Raw genomic sequence first — 19,618 nt, 5'->3', positions numbered from 1 at the left:
AATGTCATATATAAAAAATGTATCTGACTATTTTTTTGTCTAATTGCTCTTCTACAGATGGCTGAAAAGGAGAGGGACCGTATCCACAAGCTAGAAGAGGAGCTCAGACTGATCAAAATAACACAAGAGGAAGAGATTCAAGTTAAGCAGCAACTACAGACGCAAACCATTGTTCAGTCAACCATAATTCAGTCAACCACTGCCCCTGACCAAAAACAGGCCAGAGAATATTCACCACCCATGTTGGTTTTTGAAGGCGTTCGTAAGCCGGTAAACGCACAAGATTTAGTTGACTGTGGTGTATTAGAAAAAACAACATTTAATGATCTTGTTCATGAACAATGTACTATCCCTGAAGTGTCTGAGGATAAAAAAGTTAATCTCAAAGGAACAGGCCCAATAGCTGGTGTAATTATTGAGCGTCCCAAAGCACCTGGTTCTATTAGAGGCTCATCCAAAAAGATGTCATTCACCGAAGCCAAAAAGAAGAACATTCTACCACCAAGTTGTGTGGATTTGTTACTTGATGCCCAAGCAGCTACTGGACACATTATTGACCCCAAGGCAAATCGAAAGTTGACAGTTGATGAGGCTTGTAGCCAAGGTGTAGTTGATAACAAAGATCAAGAAAGATTGCTAGCTGCTGAGGCAGCTGCAGTTGGATATAGTAGTCCTGGCACAAACAAACCACTTTCAGCTTTTGAAGCTATGAAGAGAGGGCAAATTGACAAGACCACAACACTCCGCCTCTTACAAGCTCAGGAAGCAGTTGGAGGAATTTTAGACCCAATTCTAAGTGTGTTTCTTCCAAAAGAGACAGCCATTGAACGTGATCTCATTGATGAAAATATTTATCATGAGTTATACCAAGAACCTGAACTTTACTTGGATCCAGAGAGTCAAAAGGGAACAACCTACATGTCCCTGAAAAGGAAATGCAAAGTGGAGCCACACACTGGACTCCTTCTCCTTCCTCTCCCTGAGAAAATGGACCCATCCAAACTGATATTTGATGGAGTCCGCAAACCAGTGACATCTAAACAACTTCTTGATTGTGGTGTTTTAGACAAACCCACTTTTGAAGATCTTCAAAGAGGAACAAAAACTGTGCCAGAAGTGTCTGCAGACAAATGCATACCACTCAAAGGAACGGGACCAATTGCTGGGATTGTTGCTGGAAAAAGAGGGAAAATGTCTTTAACTGAAGCTAAGAAGCAAATGATTTTACCACCAGAGTGTGCTGATTTGCTCCTGGAAGCTCAGGCTGCAACAGGCCATATTATTGACCCAAAAAACAATAAGAAACTGACTGTGGATGAGGCGTGTAACAAAGACGTTATAGACATAAACGATAGAGAAGAACTGCTAGCTGCAGAAGCAGCTGCTGTGGGCTACAAAGTTCCATATTCAGCCAAGCCTCTGTCTGTATTTGAGGCCATGAAGAAGGGGCTTGTTGAAAATGAGACAGGACTTCGTCTGCTACAAGCACAAGAGTCTGTTGGAGGTATTTTAGATCCAATTCTGAGTGTGTTCCTTCCTGAGGACACTGCAATTAAACATAACATTATAGATAAAAACACTAGCCGTTCCCTGAAGGAGAGTCCAAAGTGTTACATTGACCCAGAGACAGAGGACACTATAAGTTATAATGACCTGAAGAAAAGATGTAAGACAGAGCCTCAAACAGGCCTGCTACTTTTGCCAGTGACTGAGAAACTGGATCCATCTAAACTCATCTTTGACGGTGTCCGTAAGCCTGTAACAGCACAGCAGTTGCATGATTGTGAGGTGATAGACAAGCCTACACTTAAAGATCTGCAGACAGAAGAAAAGTCCATCCCAGAGGTTTCTGTTGATAAGAGAATTAACTTAAAGGGTACTGGCCCTATTGCTGGCATAATAGTTGGAAATAAAGAAACATTCACTCTAAATGATGCCAAGAAAAAAAGGATGTTGTCCTCAGATTGTGCAGATCTACTACTTGAAGCTCAAGCTGCCACAGGCCACATCATTGACCCAATAAACAATAAGAAACTGACAGTAGATGAGGCGTGTGATAAAAAAGTGGTTGATATCGGTGACCAAGACCTCTTATTGGGTGCAGAGGCGGCTGCTGTGGGCTACAAAGATCCATATTCAGCCAAACCTCTGTCTGTATTTGAGGCCATGAAGAAGGGGCTTGTTGACAATGAGACAGGACTTCGTCTGCTGCAAGCACAAGAATCTGTTGGAGGTATTTTAGATCCAAATTTAAGTGTGTTCCTCCCTATAAACACTGCTATAAAGCACAAACTAATTGATGATAGTACAAACAATCTCCTAAATCAAAGCCCAAAATGTTACATTGACCCGGAAACAGAAGAAACTGTAACTTATAATGACTTAAAGAAAAGATGTAAAACAGAGCCACACACAGGCCTGCTACTTTTGCCAGTGACTAAAAAACTGGATCCATCTGAACTGATTTTTGAGGGTGTTCGGAAGCCAGTTACAGCAAAACAATTACATGATTGTAAAGTCATAGACAAGCCTACATTGAAAGATCTTCAAACTGGTAAAATGTCTGTTCCAGCAGTGTCTGAGGACAAAAAAGTTAATCTTAAAGGAACAGGGCCGATTGCTGGATTAATTGCTTCAAATGAAGAAAAAGTTTCTTTGTCCCAAGGCAAACAGCACAAGTTTTTGTCACATGCTTGTGCAGATTTGCTCCTGGAGGCCCAGGCGGCAACAGGACACATAATTGACCCAAAACACAACAAGAAGCTGACTGTAGAAGAGGCTTGTAAGAAAAAAGTGGTAGACATCAGTGATCGAAACCTCTTACTAGCCGCAGAAGCAGCTGCTGTGGGCTACAAAGATCCATATTCAGCCAAACCTCTGTCTGTGTTTGAGGCCATGAAGAAGGGGCTTGTTGACAATGACACAGGACTTCGTCTGCTACAAGCACAAGAGTCTGTTGGAGGTATTTTAGATCCAAATCTAAGTGTGTTTCTCCCTGAAGAAACCGCTATTGAGCATAATATTTTGGACAAAAACACCATGGATTCTTTGAATAAACAACCAAAGTGTTACATTGACCCAGAAACTGAGGAAGCAGTAAGTTATAATGACTTAAAGAAAAGATGTAAGACAGAGCCCAAAACAGGCCTGCTACTTTTGCCAGTGACTGAGAAACTGGATCCAGCTGACCTTCTTTTTGATGGTGTTCGAAAGCCTGTCACAGCACAGCAGTTGCATGATTGTAAAGTTGTAGACAAGCCCACACTTAAAGATCTCCAGGAAGCAAAAAAGTCCATCCCAGAAGTATCGGTAGAGAAAAAATTGAATTTAAAGGGAACAGGTCCAATTGCAGGACTCATTATGGAAAAACGGGGGAAATTGTCTCTATCAGAAGCAAAGAAAGAAATGCTTTTGCCATCAAAGTGTGCAGATTTCCTCCTTGAAGCCCAGGCTGCAACAGGCCATATCATTGACCCTAAAAACAACAAAAAGCTGACTGTAGATGAAGCATGTAAGAATAAAGTGGTTGACATCAGTGAACGAGAAATATTATCAGAAGCAGAAGCAGCTGCTGTGGGCTACAAAGATCCATATTCAGCCAAACCTCTGTCTGTATTTGAAGCCATGAAGAAGGGGCTTGTTGACAATGACACAGGACTTCGTCTGCTACAGGCACAAGAGTCTACTGGAGGTATTTTAGATCCAAATTTAAGTGTGTTCCTTCCAAAAGACACGGCTATTGAGCGTAACATACTGGATGAAAACACTAAACGTTCCTTGAACCAGAGTCCAAAGTGTTACATTGACCCAGAGACAGAGGAAGCAGTAAGTTATGACGACCTAAAGAAAAGATGCAAGACAGAGCCTCAAACAGGTCTTCTACTTCTGTGTGTTACCGAGAAACTGGATCCATCCAAACTGATTTTTGATGGTGTCCGCAAGCCTGTCACAGCAAAACAATTACATGACTGTGATGTTATAGACAAGCCGACACTTAAGGACCTGCAGGCAGCAAAAAAGTCAGTCCCACAGGTAGCAGATGACAAAAAAGTACAATTAAAAGGCACTGGACCAATTGCTGGAATCATTGTGGAAAAAAGGGGGAAATTGTCTTTATCACAAGCTAAAAAAGAAATGCTTTTGCCATCAAAGTGTGCTGATTTGCTCCTTGAAGCACAGGCTGCAACAGGCCATATCATAGACTCTAAAAACAACAAGAAGCTGACTGTAGATGAAGCATGTACCAATGAAACTGTTGACAGTGGTGATCGAGACAAATTATTGGAAGCAGAAGCAGCTGCTGTGGGCTACAAAGATCCATATTCAGCCAAACCTCTGTCTGTATTTGAGGCCATGAAGAAGGGGCTTGTTGACAATGACACAGGACTTCGTCTGCTACAAGCACAAGAGTCTGTTGGAGGTATTTTAGATCCAAATCTAAGTGTGTTTCTCCCCAAAGAAACCGCTATTAAGCATAATATTTTGGACAAAAACACCAGGGATTCTTTGGATAAACAACCAAAGTGTTACATTGACCCAGAAACTGAGGAAGCAGTAAGTTATAATGACTTAAAGAAAAGATGTAAGACAGAGCCCAAAACAGGCCTGCTACTTTTGCCAGTGACTGAGAAACTGAATCCAGCTGATCTTCTTTTTGATGGTGTTCGAAAGCCTGTCACAGCACAGCAGTTGCATGATTGTAAAGTTGTAGACAAGCCCACACTTAAAGATCTCCAGGAAGCAAAAAAGTCCATCCCAGAAGTATCGGTAGAGAAAAAATGTAATTTAAAGGGAACAGGTCCAATTGCAGGACTCATCATGGAAAAAAGGGGGAAATTGTCTCTATCAGAAGCAAAGAAAGAAATGCTTTTGCCATCAAAGTGTGCAGATATGCTCCTTGAAGCCCAGGCTGCAACAGGCCATATCATTGACCCTAAAAATAACAAAAAGCTGACTGTAGATGAAGCATGTAAGAATAAAGTGGTTGACATCAGTGAACGAGAAATATTATCAGAAGCAGAGGCAGCTGCTGTGGGCTACAAAGATCCATATTCAGCCAAACCTCTGTCTGTATTTGAAGCCATGAAGAAGGGGCTTGTTGACAATGACACAGGACTTCGTCTGCTACAGGCACAAGAGTCTACTGGAGGTATTTTAGATCCAAATTTAAGTGTGTTCCTTCCAAAAGACACGGCTATTGAGCGTAACATACTGGATGAAAACACTAAACGTTCCTTGAACCAGAGTCCAAAGTGTTACATTGACCCAGAGACAGATGAAGCAGTGAGTTATAACGACCTAAAGAAAAGATGTAAGACAGAGCCTCAAACAGGCCTGCTACTTTTGCCTGTGACTGAGAAACTGGATCCATCCAAACTGATTTTTGATGGTGTCCGTAAGCCTGTCACAGCAAAACAATTACATGACTGTGATGTTATAGACAAGCCGACACTTAAGGACCTGCAGGCAGCAAAAAAGTCAGTCCCACAGGTAGCAGATGACAAAAAAGTACAATTAAAAGGCACTGGACCAATTGCCGGAATCATTGTGGAAAAAAGGGGGAAATTGTCTTTATCACAAGCTAAGAAAGAAATGCTTTTGCCATCAAAGTGTGCTGATTTGCTCCTTGAAGCACAGGCTGCAACAGGCCATATCATTGACTCTAAAAACAACAAGAAGCTGACTGTAGATGAAGCATGTACCAATGAAACTATTGACGGTAGCGATCGAGACGGATTATTGGAAGCAGAAGCAGCTGCTGTGGGCTACAAAGATCCATATTCAGCCAAGCCTCTGTCTGTATTTGAGGCCATGAAGAAGGGGCTTGTTGACAATGACACAGGAATTCGTCTGCTACAAGCACAAGACTCTGTTGGAGGTATTTTAGATCCAAATCTAAGTGTGTTCCTCACCAATGACACAGCAATCAAGCATAATATTTTAGATAAAAACACAAAAAAATTGCTAAATCAAACTCCCAAGTGTTTTATAGACCCGGAAACAGAAGAAGCTATAAGTTACAATGACTTAAAGAAAAGATGTAAGACAGAGCCTCACACAGGCCTGCTACTTTTGCCAGTGACTGAGAAAATGGATCCATCTAAACAGATATTTGATGGTGTCCGCAAGCCAATCACAGCAAAACAATTATATGATTGCAAACTCATAGACAAGACTACGGTGAAAGATCTTCAAACTGGGAAAAAGTCTGTTCTGGAGGTGTCTGAAGACAAAAAAGTAAATCTTAAGGGAACTGGCCCAATTGCTGGATTACTTGTTGGAAATGAAGAGAGGATTTCTTTGGCACAAGGGAAGAAGCAAGCATGTTTGTCACCTGAGTGTGCAGATTTGCTTCTGGAGGCCCAGGCTGCAACAGGACACATAATTGACCCAAAATACAGTAAGAAACTGACTGTAGAAGAGGCTTGTAACAAAAAATTGGTGGACATCAGTGATCGAGACCGACTTTTGACCGCAGAGAAAGCAGCCGTGGGCTACAAAGATCCATATTCAGCCAAACCTCTGTCTGTATTTGAGGCCATGAAGAAGAGACTTGTTGACAATGAGACCGGAATTCGTCTACTGCAAGCACAAGAGTCTGCTGGAGGTATTTTAGATCCAAATTCAAGTGTGTTCCTCCCGAAAGACACAGCTATCGAGCGTAAAATTTTGGACAAAAACACGTGGGATTCTCTTGATAAGTGTCCGAAGTGTTACATTGACCCAGAAACAGAGGAAGCTGTAAGTTATAATGACTTAAAGAAAAGATGTAAGACGGATCCCAAAACAGGCCTGCTGCTTCTGCCTGTAACTCAGAAACTGGATCCCTCTAAATTCATTTTTGAAGGTATTCGGAAGCCTGTCACGGCAAAACAATTACAAGAGTGTGAAGTCATTGATGAATGCACATTTCAAGAACTTATGATGTCCAAAAAATCTGTCAAAGATGTGTCTGAAGAAAAAAAAGTTAACCTCAAGGGGACTGGGCCAATTGCTGGAGTTATAACTGACAAAAACAAAACAATGACATTAACCGAAGCAAAACAGAAAATGGTTTTGCCACCAGAGTGTGCAGATTTCCTCCTTGAAGCACAAGCTGCAACAGGCCATATCATTGACCCTAAGAACAACAAGAAGCTGACTGTAGATGAAGCATGTACCAATAAAACAGTCGACAGTGGCGATCGAGACAAATTATTGGCTGCAGAGAAAGCTGCTGTGGGCTACAAAGATCCAAGTTCAGCCAAACCTCTGTCTGTATTTGAGGCCATGAAGAAGAGACTTGTTGACAATGAGACGGGACTTCGTCTGCTGCAAGCACAAGAATCTGTTGGAGGTATTTTAGATCCAAATTCAAGTGTGTTCCTCCCGAAAGACACAGCTATTAAGTGTAAAATATTGGATGAAAACACTAAACGTTCTTTGAACCAGAGTCCAAAGTGTTACATTGACCCAGAGACAGAGAACACTGTGAGTTATGATGACTTAAAGAAAAGATGTAAGACAGAGCCTCAAACAGGCCTGCTACTTTTACCAGTGACTGAGAAATTGGATTCATCTAAACTCATTTTTGACGGTGTCCGTAAGCCTGTAACAGCAAAACAATTGCATGAAAATGAAGTTCTCGATAATCCAACACTTAAAGATCTGCTGGCGGGGAAAAAATCCGTCAAAGATGTGTCGGCTGACAAAAGAGTAAACCTCAAAGGGACTGGGGCAATTGCCGGAATTATTGTTGGAAAAAATGAAAAATTGTCTTTCACTGAAGCCAAAAGAAAAATGCTTCTACCACCAAAATGTGCCGATTTCCTCCTTGAAGCACAAGCTGCCACAGGCCATATCATTGACCCTAAAAACAACAAGAAGCTGACTGTAGATGAAGCATGTACCAATAAAACAGTTGATAGCGGCGATCGAGACAAATTATTGGCTGCAGAGAAAGCTGCTGTGGGCTACAAAGATCCAAGTTCAGCCAAACCTCTGTCTGTATTTGAGGCCATGAAGAAGAGACTTGTTGACAATGAGACGGGACTTCGTCTGCTGCAAGCACAAGAGTCTGTTGGAGGTATTTTAGATCCAAATTCAAGTGTGTTCCTCCCGAAAGACACAGCTATTAAGTGTAAAATATTGGACGAAAACACTAAACGTTCTTTGAACCAGAGTCCAAAGTGTTACATTGACCCAGAGACAGAGAACACTGTGAGTTATGATGACTTAAAGAAAAGATGTAAGACAGAGCCTCAAACAGGCCTGCTACTTTTACCAGTGACTGAGAAATTGGATTCATCTAAACTCATTTTTGACGGTGTCCGTAAGCCTGTAACAGCAAAACAATTGCATGAAAATGAAATTCTTGATAATGCAACACTTAAAGATCTGCTGGCAGAAAAAAAATCCGTCAAAGATGTGTCGGCTGACAAAAGACTAAACCTCAAAGGGACTGGGGCAATTGCCGGAATTATTGCTGGAAAAAATGAAAAATTGTCTTTCACTGAAGCCAAAAGAAAAATGCTTCTACCACCAAAATGTGCCGATTTCCTCCTTGAAGCACAAGCTGCCACAGGCCATATCATTGACCCTAAAAACAACAAGAAGCTGACTGTAGATGAAGCATGTACCAATAAAACAGTTGATAGCTGCGATCGAGACAAATTATTGGCTGCAGAGAAAGCTGCTGTGGGCTACAAAGATCCAACTTCAGCCAAACCTCTGTCTGTATTTGAGGCCATGAAGAAGAGACTTGTTGACAATGAGACGGGACTTCGTCTGCTGCAAGCACAAGAGTCTGTTGGAGGTATTTTAGATCCAAATTCAAGTGTGTTCCTCCCGAAAGACACAGCTATTAAGTGTAAAATATTGGACGAAAACACTAAACGTTCTTTGAACCAGAGTCCAAAGTGTTACATTGACCCAGAGACAGAGAACACTGTGAGTTATGATGACTTAAAGAAAAGATGTAAGACAGAGCCTCAAACAGGCCTGCTACTTTTACCAGTGACTGAGAAATTGGATTCATCTAAACTCATTTTTGACGGTGTCCGTAAACCTGTAACAGCAAAACAATTGCATGAAAATGAAATTCTTGATAATCCAACACTTAAAGATCTGCTGGCAGAAAAAAAATCCGTCAAAGATGTGTCGGCTGACAAAAGACTAAACCTCAAAGGGACTGGGGCAATTGCCGGAATTATTGTTGGAAAAAATGAAAAATTGTCTTTCACTGAAGCCAAAAGAAAAATGCTTCTACCACCAAAATGTGCTGATTTCCTCCTTGAAGCACAGGCTGCCACAGGCCATATCATTGACCCTAAAAACAACAAGAAGCTGACTGTAGATGAAGCATGTACCAATAAAACAGTTGATAGCTGCGATCGAGACAAATTATTGGCTGCAGAGAAAGCTGCTGTGGGCTACAAAGATCCAAGTTCAGCCAAACCTCTGTCTGTATTTGAGGCCATGAAGAAGAGACTTGTTGACAATGAGACGGGACTTCGTCTGCTGCAAGCACAAGAGTCTGTTGGAGGTATTTTAGATCCAAATTCAAGTGTGTTCCTCCCGAAAGACACAGCTATTAAGTGTAAAATATTGGACGAAAACACTAAACGTTCTTTGAACCAGAGTCCAAAGTGTTACATTGACCCAGAGACAGAGAACACTGTGAGTTATGATGACTTAAAGAAAAGATGTAAGACAGAGCCTCAAACAGGCCTGCTACTTTTACCAGTGACTGAGAAATTGGATTCATCTAAACTCATTTTTGACGGTGTCCGTAAACCTGTAACAGCAAAACAATTGCATGAAAATGAAATTCTTGATAATCCAACACTTAAAGATCTGCTGGCAGAAAAAAAATCCGTCAAAGATGTGTCGGCTGACAAAAGACTAAACCTCAAAGGGACTGGGGCAATTGCCGGAATTATTGTTGGAAAAAATGAAAAATTGTCTTTCACTGAAGCCAAAAGAAAAATGCTTCTACCACCAAAATGTGCTGATTTCCTCCTTGAAGCACAGGCTGCCACAGGCCATATCATTGACCCTAAAAACAACAAGAAGCTGACTGTAGATGAAGCATGTACCAATAAAACAGTTGATAGCTGCGATCGAGACAAATTATTGGCTGCAGAGAAAGCTGCTGTGGGCTACAAAGATCCAAGTTCAGCCAAACCTCTGTCTGTATTTGAGGCCATGAAGAAGAGACTTGTTGACAATGAGACGGGACTTCGTCTGCTGCAAGCACAAGAGTCTGTTGGAGGTATTTTAGATCCAAATTCAAGTGTGTTCCTCCCGAAAGACACAGCTATTAAGTGTAAAATATTGGATGAAAACACTAAACGTTCTTTGAACCAGAGTCCAAAGTGTTACATTGACCCAGAGACAGAGAACACTGTGAGTTATGATGACTTAAAGAAAAGATGTAAGACAGAGCCTCAAACAGGCCTGCTACTTTTACCAGTGACTGAGAAATTGGATTCATCTAAACTCATTTTTGACGGTGTCCGTAAGCCTGTAACAGCAAAACAATTGCATGAAAATGAAATTCTTGATAATGCAACACTTAAAGATCTGCTGGCAGAAAAAAAATCCGTCAAAGATGTGTCGGCTGACAAAAGACTAAACCTCAAAGGGACTGGGGCAATTGCCGGAATTATTGTTGGAAAAAATGAAAAATTGTCTTTCACTGAAGCCAAAAGAAAAATGCTTCTACCACCAAAATGTGCTGATTTCCTCCTTGAAGCACAGGCTGCAACAGGCCATATCATTGACCCTAAAAACAACAAGAAGCTGACTGTAGATGAAGCATGTACCAATAAAACAGTCGACAGTGGCGATCGAGACAAATTATTGGCTGCAGAGAAAGCTGCTGTGGGCTACAAAGATCCAAGTTCAGCCAAACCTCTGTCTGTATTTGAGGCCATGAAGAAGAGACTTGTTGACAATGAGACGGGACTTCGTCTGCTGCAAGCACAAGAGTCTGTTGGAGGTATTTTAGATCCAAATTCAAGTGTGTTCCTCCCGAAAGACACAGCTATTAAGTGTAAAATATTGGATGAAAACACTAAACGTTCTTTGAACCAGAGTCCAAAGTGTTACATTGACCCAGAGACAGAGAACACTGTGAGTTATGATGACTTAAAGAAAAGATGTAAGACAGAGCCTCAAACAGGCCTGCTACTTTTACCAGTGACTGAGAAATTGGATTCATCTAAACTCATTTTTGACGGTGTCCGTAAGCCTGTAACAGCAAAACAATTGCATGAAAATGAAATTCTTGATAATGCAACACTTAAAGATCTGCTGGCAGAAAAAAAATCCGTCAAAGATGTGTCGGCTGACAAAAGACTAAACCTCAAAGGGACTGGGGCAATTGCCGGAATTATTGTTGGAAAAAATGAAAAATTGTCTTTCACTGAAGCCAAAAGAAAAATGCTTCTACCACCAAAATGTGCTGATTTCCTCCTTGAAGCACAGGCTGCCACAGGCCATATCATTGACCCTAAAAACAACAAGAAGCTGACTGTAGATGAAGCATGTACCAATAAAACAGTCGACAGTGGCGATCGAGACAAATTATTGGCTGCAGAGAAAGCTGCTGTGGGCTACAAAGATCCAAGTTCAGCCAAACCTCTGTCTGTATTTGAGGCCATGAAGAAGAGACTTGTTGACAATGAGACGGGACTTCGTCTGCTGCAAGCACAAGAGTCTGTTGGAGGTATTTTAGATCCAAATTCAAGTGTGTTCCTCCCGAAAGACACAGCTATTAAGTGTAAAATATTGGATGAAAACACTAAACGTTCTTTGAACCAGAGTCCAAAGTGTTACATTGACCCAGAGACAGAGAACACTGTGAGTTATGATGACTTAAAGAAAAGATGTAAGACAGAGCCTCAAACAGGCCTGCTACTTTTACCAGTGACTGAGAAATTGGATTCATCTAAACTCATTTTTGACGGTGTCCGTAAGCCTGTAACAGCAAAACAATTGCATGAAAATGAAATTCTTGATAATGCAACACTTAAAGATCTGCTGGCAGAAAAAAAATCCGTCAAAGATGTGTCGGCTGACAAAAGACTAAACCTCAAAGGGACTGGGGCAATTGCCGGAATTATTGTTGGAAAAAATGAAAAATTGTCTTTCACTGAAGCCAAAAGAAAAATGCTTCTACCACCAAAATGTGCTGATTTCCTCCTTGAAGCACAGGCTGCCACAGGCCATATCATTGACCCTAAAAACAACAAGAAGCTGACTGTAGATGAAGCATGTACCAATAAAACAGTCGACAGTGGCGATCGAGACAAATTATTGGCTGCAGAGAAAGCTGCTGTGGGCTACAAAGATCCAAGTTCAGCCAAACCTCTGTCTGTATTTGAGGCCATGAAGAAGAGACTTGTTGACAATGAGACGGGACTTCGTCTGCTGCAAGCACAAGAGTCTGTTGGAGGTATTTTAGATCCAAATTCAAGTGTGTTCCTCCCGAAAGACACAGCTATTAAGTGTAAAATATTGGATGAAAACACTAAACGTTCTTTGAACCAGAGTCCAAAGTGTTACATTGACCCAGAGACAGAGAACACTGTGAGTTATGATGACTTAAAGAAAAGATGTAAGACAGAGCCTCAAACAGGCCTGCTACTTTTACCAGTGACTGAGAAATTGGATTCATCTAAACTCATTTTTGATGGTGTCCGTAAGCCTGTAACAGCAAAACAATTGCATGAAAATGAAGTTCTCGATAATCCAACACTTAAAGATCTGCTGGCGGGGAAAAAATCCGTCAAAGATGTGTCGGCTGACAAAAGAGTAAACCTCAAAGGGACTGGGGCGATCGCCGGAATTATTGCTGGAAAAAATGAAACATTTTCTTTCACTGAAGCCAAAAGAAAAATGCTTCTACCACCAAAATGTGCCGATTTCCTCCTTGAAGCACAGGCTGCAACAGGCCATATCATTGATCCCAAAACAAATCACAAGCTAACAGTTGAAGAGGCATATCACAAAGAAATGTTTGACTGTAAGGCTCGTGACCGACTCATACTGGCAGAAGCAGCTGCTATTGGTTATCAGGATCCAAAGTCTTCTTTACCTCTATCCGTGTTTGAAGCTTTGAAAAAGGGCATTGTTGACAAGAAAACCACACTCCGTCTATTACAGGCCCAGGAGGCTGCAGGAGGCATTATAGACCCCAGGATTGGAATTTTCCTCCCAAAAGATACTGCTATTAAGAGACAGATACTAGATGATAATATTTATCGTGAGTTAACTCAAAGTCCTAACCTGTATATTGACCCAGACACAGAAGAGGATGTAAGCTACAATCTGTTGAAGAAAAGGAGTATAGTGGATTCTTCCACAGGTCTCCTACTATTGCCAATTAAAACAAGAGAAGATCCTTCTAAAATCATGTTTGAAAGTATTCACAAGAAAGTCTCTGCACAACAGCTACTTGAACGTAATATAATAGATCAAACAACATTACTGAAGTTAATAAAAGGTGAAAAAAGTGTTGCACAAGTTTCTGAAGAGCAAAGAGTCTATCTAAAAGGCACTGGACACATAGCTGGAGTTCAGACACCGCAAAAAGTTAAAATATCAGTTTTTGAAGCCAAAAAAGATTGTCTTCTTCCCTCAGAGAGTGCCATTTTACTGTTGGAAGCCCAAGCTGCTACAGGTTACATTATCGACCCAAAAACCAACCGCAAACTTACAGTTGAGCAGGCGCTGGCACAAAGACTAGTGGACAATGAGAGTAGAGCTAGATTATTGGAAGCAGAAGCAGCTGCTGTTGGATTCAAAGACAAGGATTCTGAAAACCGTCTCTCATTGTATCAGGCCATGAAGAAAGGATTCGTTAAAAGTGACACTGCAATGCGTTTGCTGCAAGCCCAGGTGTCTGTTGGAGGCATCCTAGATCCAAATCTGGGTGTGTTTCTCACTAAAGACACAGCAATTAAATGTGATCTTTTGGATGAAGTCACATGGAAAGCATTGAATGTGAATCCTAAATGTTACATTGATCCAGAAACAGGGAAAAACATCAGCTATAAGGCTTTACAAGACAAATCCACCACAGATATAAACACAGGATGGAAATTTCTAACAGTCACTAAAAGCGTTGATCCTTCCACTCTGATGTTTAATTGTGTCCGCAAATCCATTTCAGCACAACAATTACTGGAATGTGAAGTGATAGATATACGCATATTTGATCAACTAATGAGGGGTTTGAAATCAGTCAATGAAGTCTTTGTTGATAAAATGGTTTTCCTCAAAGGAACAGGCTCAATAGCAGGTGTGGCAGCTGGCCCATTGAAGAAAATGTCTTTGACAGAAGCAAAGAAACAGAAAATTCTATCTGCTGATAGTGTTGACCGTCTTTTGGAGGCCCAAGCAGCAACAGGACTCATCATTGATCCAAAAACAAATGAAAAAATGACTGTACAGGAAGCTTGTGCCAAAGGTGTTGTGGATAAAAATGATGAACCAAGATTACGTGCAGCTGAAGCAGCAGCAATTGGTTACAAAGATCCTACTACTAATGATATTTTGTCTGCTGGACAAGCCTTTAAAAGAGGGTTAATTGATAAGGATACAACTTTGCGAGTTCTCCAAGCCCAAGAAGCTGCTGGAGGAATATTAGATCCAGTCCTGAGCATCTTCTTCCCTAAGAACATTGCTTTGGCTCGAAATCTATTAGATGAGGAAATATACCATGCACTAAATGCAGGTCCCAAAGTCTATTTGGACCCAGACACTCAACAAGAAACAAATTATATTTCCATAAAGAAAAAATGTAAGGCTGATCCAGATACAGGTATTTTACTATTACCTGAACCCAAAAAACGTGTAACTTTCCAAGGATTCCGGCGCCAAGTGTCCATAGTTGAACTTGTTGAATCACATTTGTTGGAACAGTCTGATATGGACCTTCTGGAAGAAGGTAAAATAACCACCCAGGATATTGAAAACCGTTTACGTCCATATTTGAGGGGGTCCACTTGCATTGCAGGTATCTATAATGAAGCTAATGATAAGGTTATGCCAATTTATCAAGCAATGAAAAATGGTATCTTGCGACCTGGAACTACTCTGGAATTGCTTGAAGCCCAGGCAGCATCAGGTTTTGTAATTGATCCAGTCAACAATGACTATTTGTCTGTCAGTGATGCCTACAGTAAAAGACTCTTTGGGCCGGAGTTTAAGGATAAGTTGCTGTCTGCAGAAAGAGCAGTAACTGGTTACAAAATGCCTGGCACTGACAGAATTATCTCCCTTTTTCAAGCAATGGATAAAGGTCTTATAGAAAAATGCCATGGGATTCGTTTACTGGAAGCCCAGATTGCAAGTGGTGGTATTATTGATCCGGAGCATAGCCATCGTATAGATGTTGATATAGCCTATAAAAAGGGATATTTTGATGAAGAAATGAACCAGATTCTGACCGATGACAGTGATGACACAAAAGGATTCTTTGATCCAAACACGCAGGAAAACCTGACCTATCTGGAACTTCAGAAACGTTGTATTAAAGACAAAACAACCGGGCTTCTTCTTTTGCCAATTTTTGATAAGAAAAAGCATGAAAAGACCCAAAAGAGCACCTTGAGGAAAAGAAGAGTTGTTATTGTAGACCCAGAAACGAATAAAGAAATGACTGTGCGTGAAGCTTTCGACAAAGGATATATTGATGAAGAAACCTTTTTAGAGCTTTCCCAGCAAGAGTGTGAGTGGGAAGAGATAACCACAACTGCTGAAGATGGTTCAACTCAGTTTGTGATTGTTGACAGAAAATCAGGGAGACAGTTTGACATTGGTGATCTTCTTGAGCAAGGAGTGATCAACCAGACGATTCTACTAAAGTACCGATCCCATATGATCTCGCTGACAGAATTTGCAGATTTGATAATTGATAAAACAAAACATAGTTCATACAAGCCTGCAAGGCCATCTGGAGTTTCAAATGTATCCTCTGTGACATCTTCTACATTCACATCCAAAACAAGTGCAAGACCAAGTATGACAGGTTTTACTTCAACAGCAACATCCCCCTCAACTGCAAGTGTTTCTACAAAGGAATCTATTGTTTCAAACATATCTTCTATGAAAACTTCTACATCCACAACAAGTACAAAGTCAAGTACATCTTCACGGACATCATCCTCAGCCTTTCTGCCATCAACTGCACAATTTTCAGCTACTCAATCAACAGACAAAATGAGACAAGATACAATTGATTATTTAAGACAGTCTACACTTTCAAGTGAATCTTTTGTGAAAACACCTACAATGGCACAAGTTTGTCCCGAGCCTAACACATCTTCACAGGCATCAACATTATCATCAGTTTCAATGCCTACAGTGCCAACTCAATCAACAGATGTTATCAGTGATACAACTAAACATGTATCATTTTCTTCCTCAAAACAGTCTACAGTTTCGAAAGTTTATGCTGTAAAATCTTCTACATTCACGTCCCAATTTACTGCTGAGTCATGGGCAGGAGATGTTCCAACCTCGCCATCAGCTGCAACTGCTCAAATAACCAATATCACCACTGATCAAACTCAACAAGGCAATGGTGATTTTGCTAGAGACTCTGTTGTCTCTGTGAAATCTTCAACAATCACATCCAAAACTAGTGCAGACTCAAATACATCTTCACGGACACCATTGTCACCATCAGCTTCAACTGCTTTCTCAGGTGCTCAACTAAAAAGCATCACTGGTGATACAACTAAACATGGATCATTGGACTCTACACGACGATTAACTACTTCAAGTGTATCTTCTGTGAAAACACCCTCAATCGCATCAGAAATGACTCAGCCTAGTCCATCTTCAGCTGCTCGACTAAGTGATGAAACTATTCACGACTCAGTTAGTTCCGCAAAGCATTCAACATCGTCTGCAAAATCGACATTCACGACCACAACTCAATCACAGTCTAGTAGAACACCGCTTACATCACAATCAGCTTCATTTGCCTCGACACCTTCTCAGTTAACAGGTGAAGTTGATTCTTCAAGAACATCTGGGGCTTCAAACAATCGTTATGTGACAACCACTACGCTGATATCAAGAACTAGTGCAGAACCAGATACATCCTCAATGGCATCAACATTATCCTCAGTTGCTCCATCATCATCATTATCATCATCATCATCATCATTTTCGACAATTCTGTCAACACCACTATCGCCTACTCTGGCCTCAATGACAACAACAAGAACGACCACAGTTACAGAGGAACGCTCATCAATAGGTTCTGTGGCTGATGATACTCCTAATTCTGCCAAGCATCTTTCAAGTGTTTCTCTTACTTTGAGCACCCCTATTGAAATAGTTGGAACAGAAACAAAACCAATAAGTGCCATCTTTGACACAGATACTTTAGAGAAAATAACTATAAGTGAAGCTGTCAACCGTGGACTTGTGGATTCCATCACTGGTCAAAGGCTTCTGGAGGCACAAGCTTGTACTGGAGGAATAATTGATCCAGCAAATGGCCACCGAGTAAGCATTCAAGAGGCAACTCGCATGGGCTTGATAACAAATGACATGCAAAATAAACTCAAGCCGGCTCAAAAGGCATACATTGGCTTTGAAGATGTTAAAACCAAAAGGAAAATGTCTGCCGCTGAAGCAATCAAGGAAAGGTGGCTTCCATATGAGGCAGGTCAGAGATTCTTGGAATACCAGTTTGTGACAGGAGGACTGTATGACCCACAAATGGACAGCAGAAGAACCCTTCAGGATGCACTGAGTTTGGGCTGGGTGGATGCAAGAACAGCCCAGCGGCTCAAAGATACCAAACAGCACAATAAGAATCTAACATGTCCCAAGAGTAAATTGAAAATATGTTACAAGGATGCTCTTGACAATTGCCTGATGGAGGAAGACACAGGCGTCAGAATGCTGCAGGCCTCAAAGGTTTCCTCTAGAGGGATCAGCAGTCCATACAACGCTTCTTCTGCCCCAGGATCGAGCTCAGGTTCAAGGAGTGGGTCCAGACTTGGCTCGCGCAGAAGCAGCATGGACCTAGGATCAAGCTCCTCAATAACTAGCCGCTACGGTCACACATCCTTCACCTCATTTTCATCTACACGATAAAAGAGGTCCCTGCCACATTGCCACAAAATACACAAAAAATAAAATATACAGAGGTGTTGTTCAGGTTTTTGTTCACAAATATGCTTGAAGGGAAATAAAAGTGTTTTATAATAAGTGTTGATACTGGGAATTGTAATATTCAAATGTAAGGCTCATACAGTATACTGCTTAATACAAACTTGTTCTGCTTGCCATATTGAGAGGATTTTTTTAAACCTTCAACTCATATCTTATCAGAGCCTCTATATTGGGCTAATTGTCTTTAATGTTTTCTTTAATATAACCATAGTCTGTTGGGAACTTCTTTGCTGTTTTCTTGAAACACATTGATTTGATATTGTTAAAATGTTTCAAAATAAAGATTCAACTTTTCATCTTTTTCTAATGTCTTTGTTTTTTGATGTAGACTTTATTTTAGCCTTTAGTTTATGCTTCTATCTTTAAGAAAACCCATTCCTGGATGTACTGTAGGGAAGTGATATGCAATAAATAAACAAAAGCTATGATTTAATCAATTATATACATTTCATACTTTTAAGGTGGTAGACGGTCAACTTGTGTATTTGCATTAAAGAAATATCCCTCCTACCGACCATATGAGTCTTCTTTAGACATGTTTTCCTCTTAATTGTAGAAAACAGTTAATCCAGGCTATAATTATCTCAGTTCTAGATTATGGTGATATTATATACATGCATTCTACAGCAACAGTCTTAAAACCACTGAACTCAGTTTAGCTTTAAGGTTCATTACAGGAGAAGGACACAGAACTCACCACCATATTTTGCCTGATTATTTATCAAGTTTGTTGCACCTCAGATGAAGTAGTCACTGCTTGAGGTCTCAGTACATTTTTGTCGCATCGCATTAACACTGAGGCAGGAAAAAAGGCTTTCAGCAACTTCCTGTAGAACAGAACACAGAGAATTATCTGTAAATATTTGTATGCCTTTTAATGATCTTAAAGCACTGGTCAAGGACTACCTGCAGTCCATATATAATCAAGGACCTATATATATATATATATATATATATATATATATATATATATATATATATATATATATATATATATATATATATATATATATATATATAATTATATTATTGTATTAATTTTACTGAATGTTATATTGGTGTTATATTTGGATATCCTGTGTTGTGTTTTAACAGGGTACCCACTCATTGGGTTTTCCCTGTATACATAAATAAAAATAAATAAAGAGTAGAGCAGGTGCAAATGCAGACTAATTTCCATAGTGAACTATGAACTATAAAACATAAATTGTGAGAAAGGAAACCAAGAGATATTTGAGACATGTCTGCAGAGGAATTAGGCCATGGGACGCTGCACAAAATACTTTCTGAATCTTTATTCTATCATGTTGCATTCCAGAGATACGATCCCGGATACTGTCATATGGTTTTTATTGATAGAAATGCCTTTTCACACTCTGAAAAGCTGTTTGAGAGCAACATCAAATTATGGGTTATAAAACCAAAACCTCATGGG

General features: G+C 40.4%; 1 protein-coding gene across 1 annotated transcript in view; it reads left to right on the top strand.

The window, feature by feature from the left end:
• LOC140354056 (uncharacterized) overlaps positions 1-18,476 on the top strand; it is a 38,141-nt gene extending 19,665 nt beyond the window's left edge. Inside the window, exons 26-27 of the mRNA XM_072438878.1 lie at positions 58-12,693; positions 13,420-18,476. Of these exons, the coding sequence (XP_072294979.1) occupies positions 58-12,693; positions 13,420-18,105 (17,322 nt within the window). The 3' untranslated portion in view covers positions 18,106-18,476. The remainder of the gene's footprint in view (positions 1-57; positions 12,694-13,419) is intronic.
• Positions 18,477-19,618: the final 1,142 nt, after the last annotated feature.

Source organism: Eucyclogobius newberryi, unplaced genomic scaffold (genome assembly GCF_026437365.1).
Source record: "Eucyclogobius newberryi isolate DKJ021-1_F unplaced genomic scaffold, fEucNew1.0.hap1 SCAF_9, whole genome shotgun sequence".
Classification (NCBI taxonomy): Eukaryota; Metazoa; Chordata; class Actinopteri; order Gobiiformes; family Gobiidae; genus Eucyclogobius; species Eucyclogobius newberryi.
The sequence above is the reverse complement of the archived record's forward strand: the minus strand, read 5'-3'. Positions and strand labels throughout refer to the sequence as shown.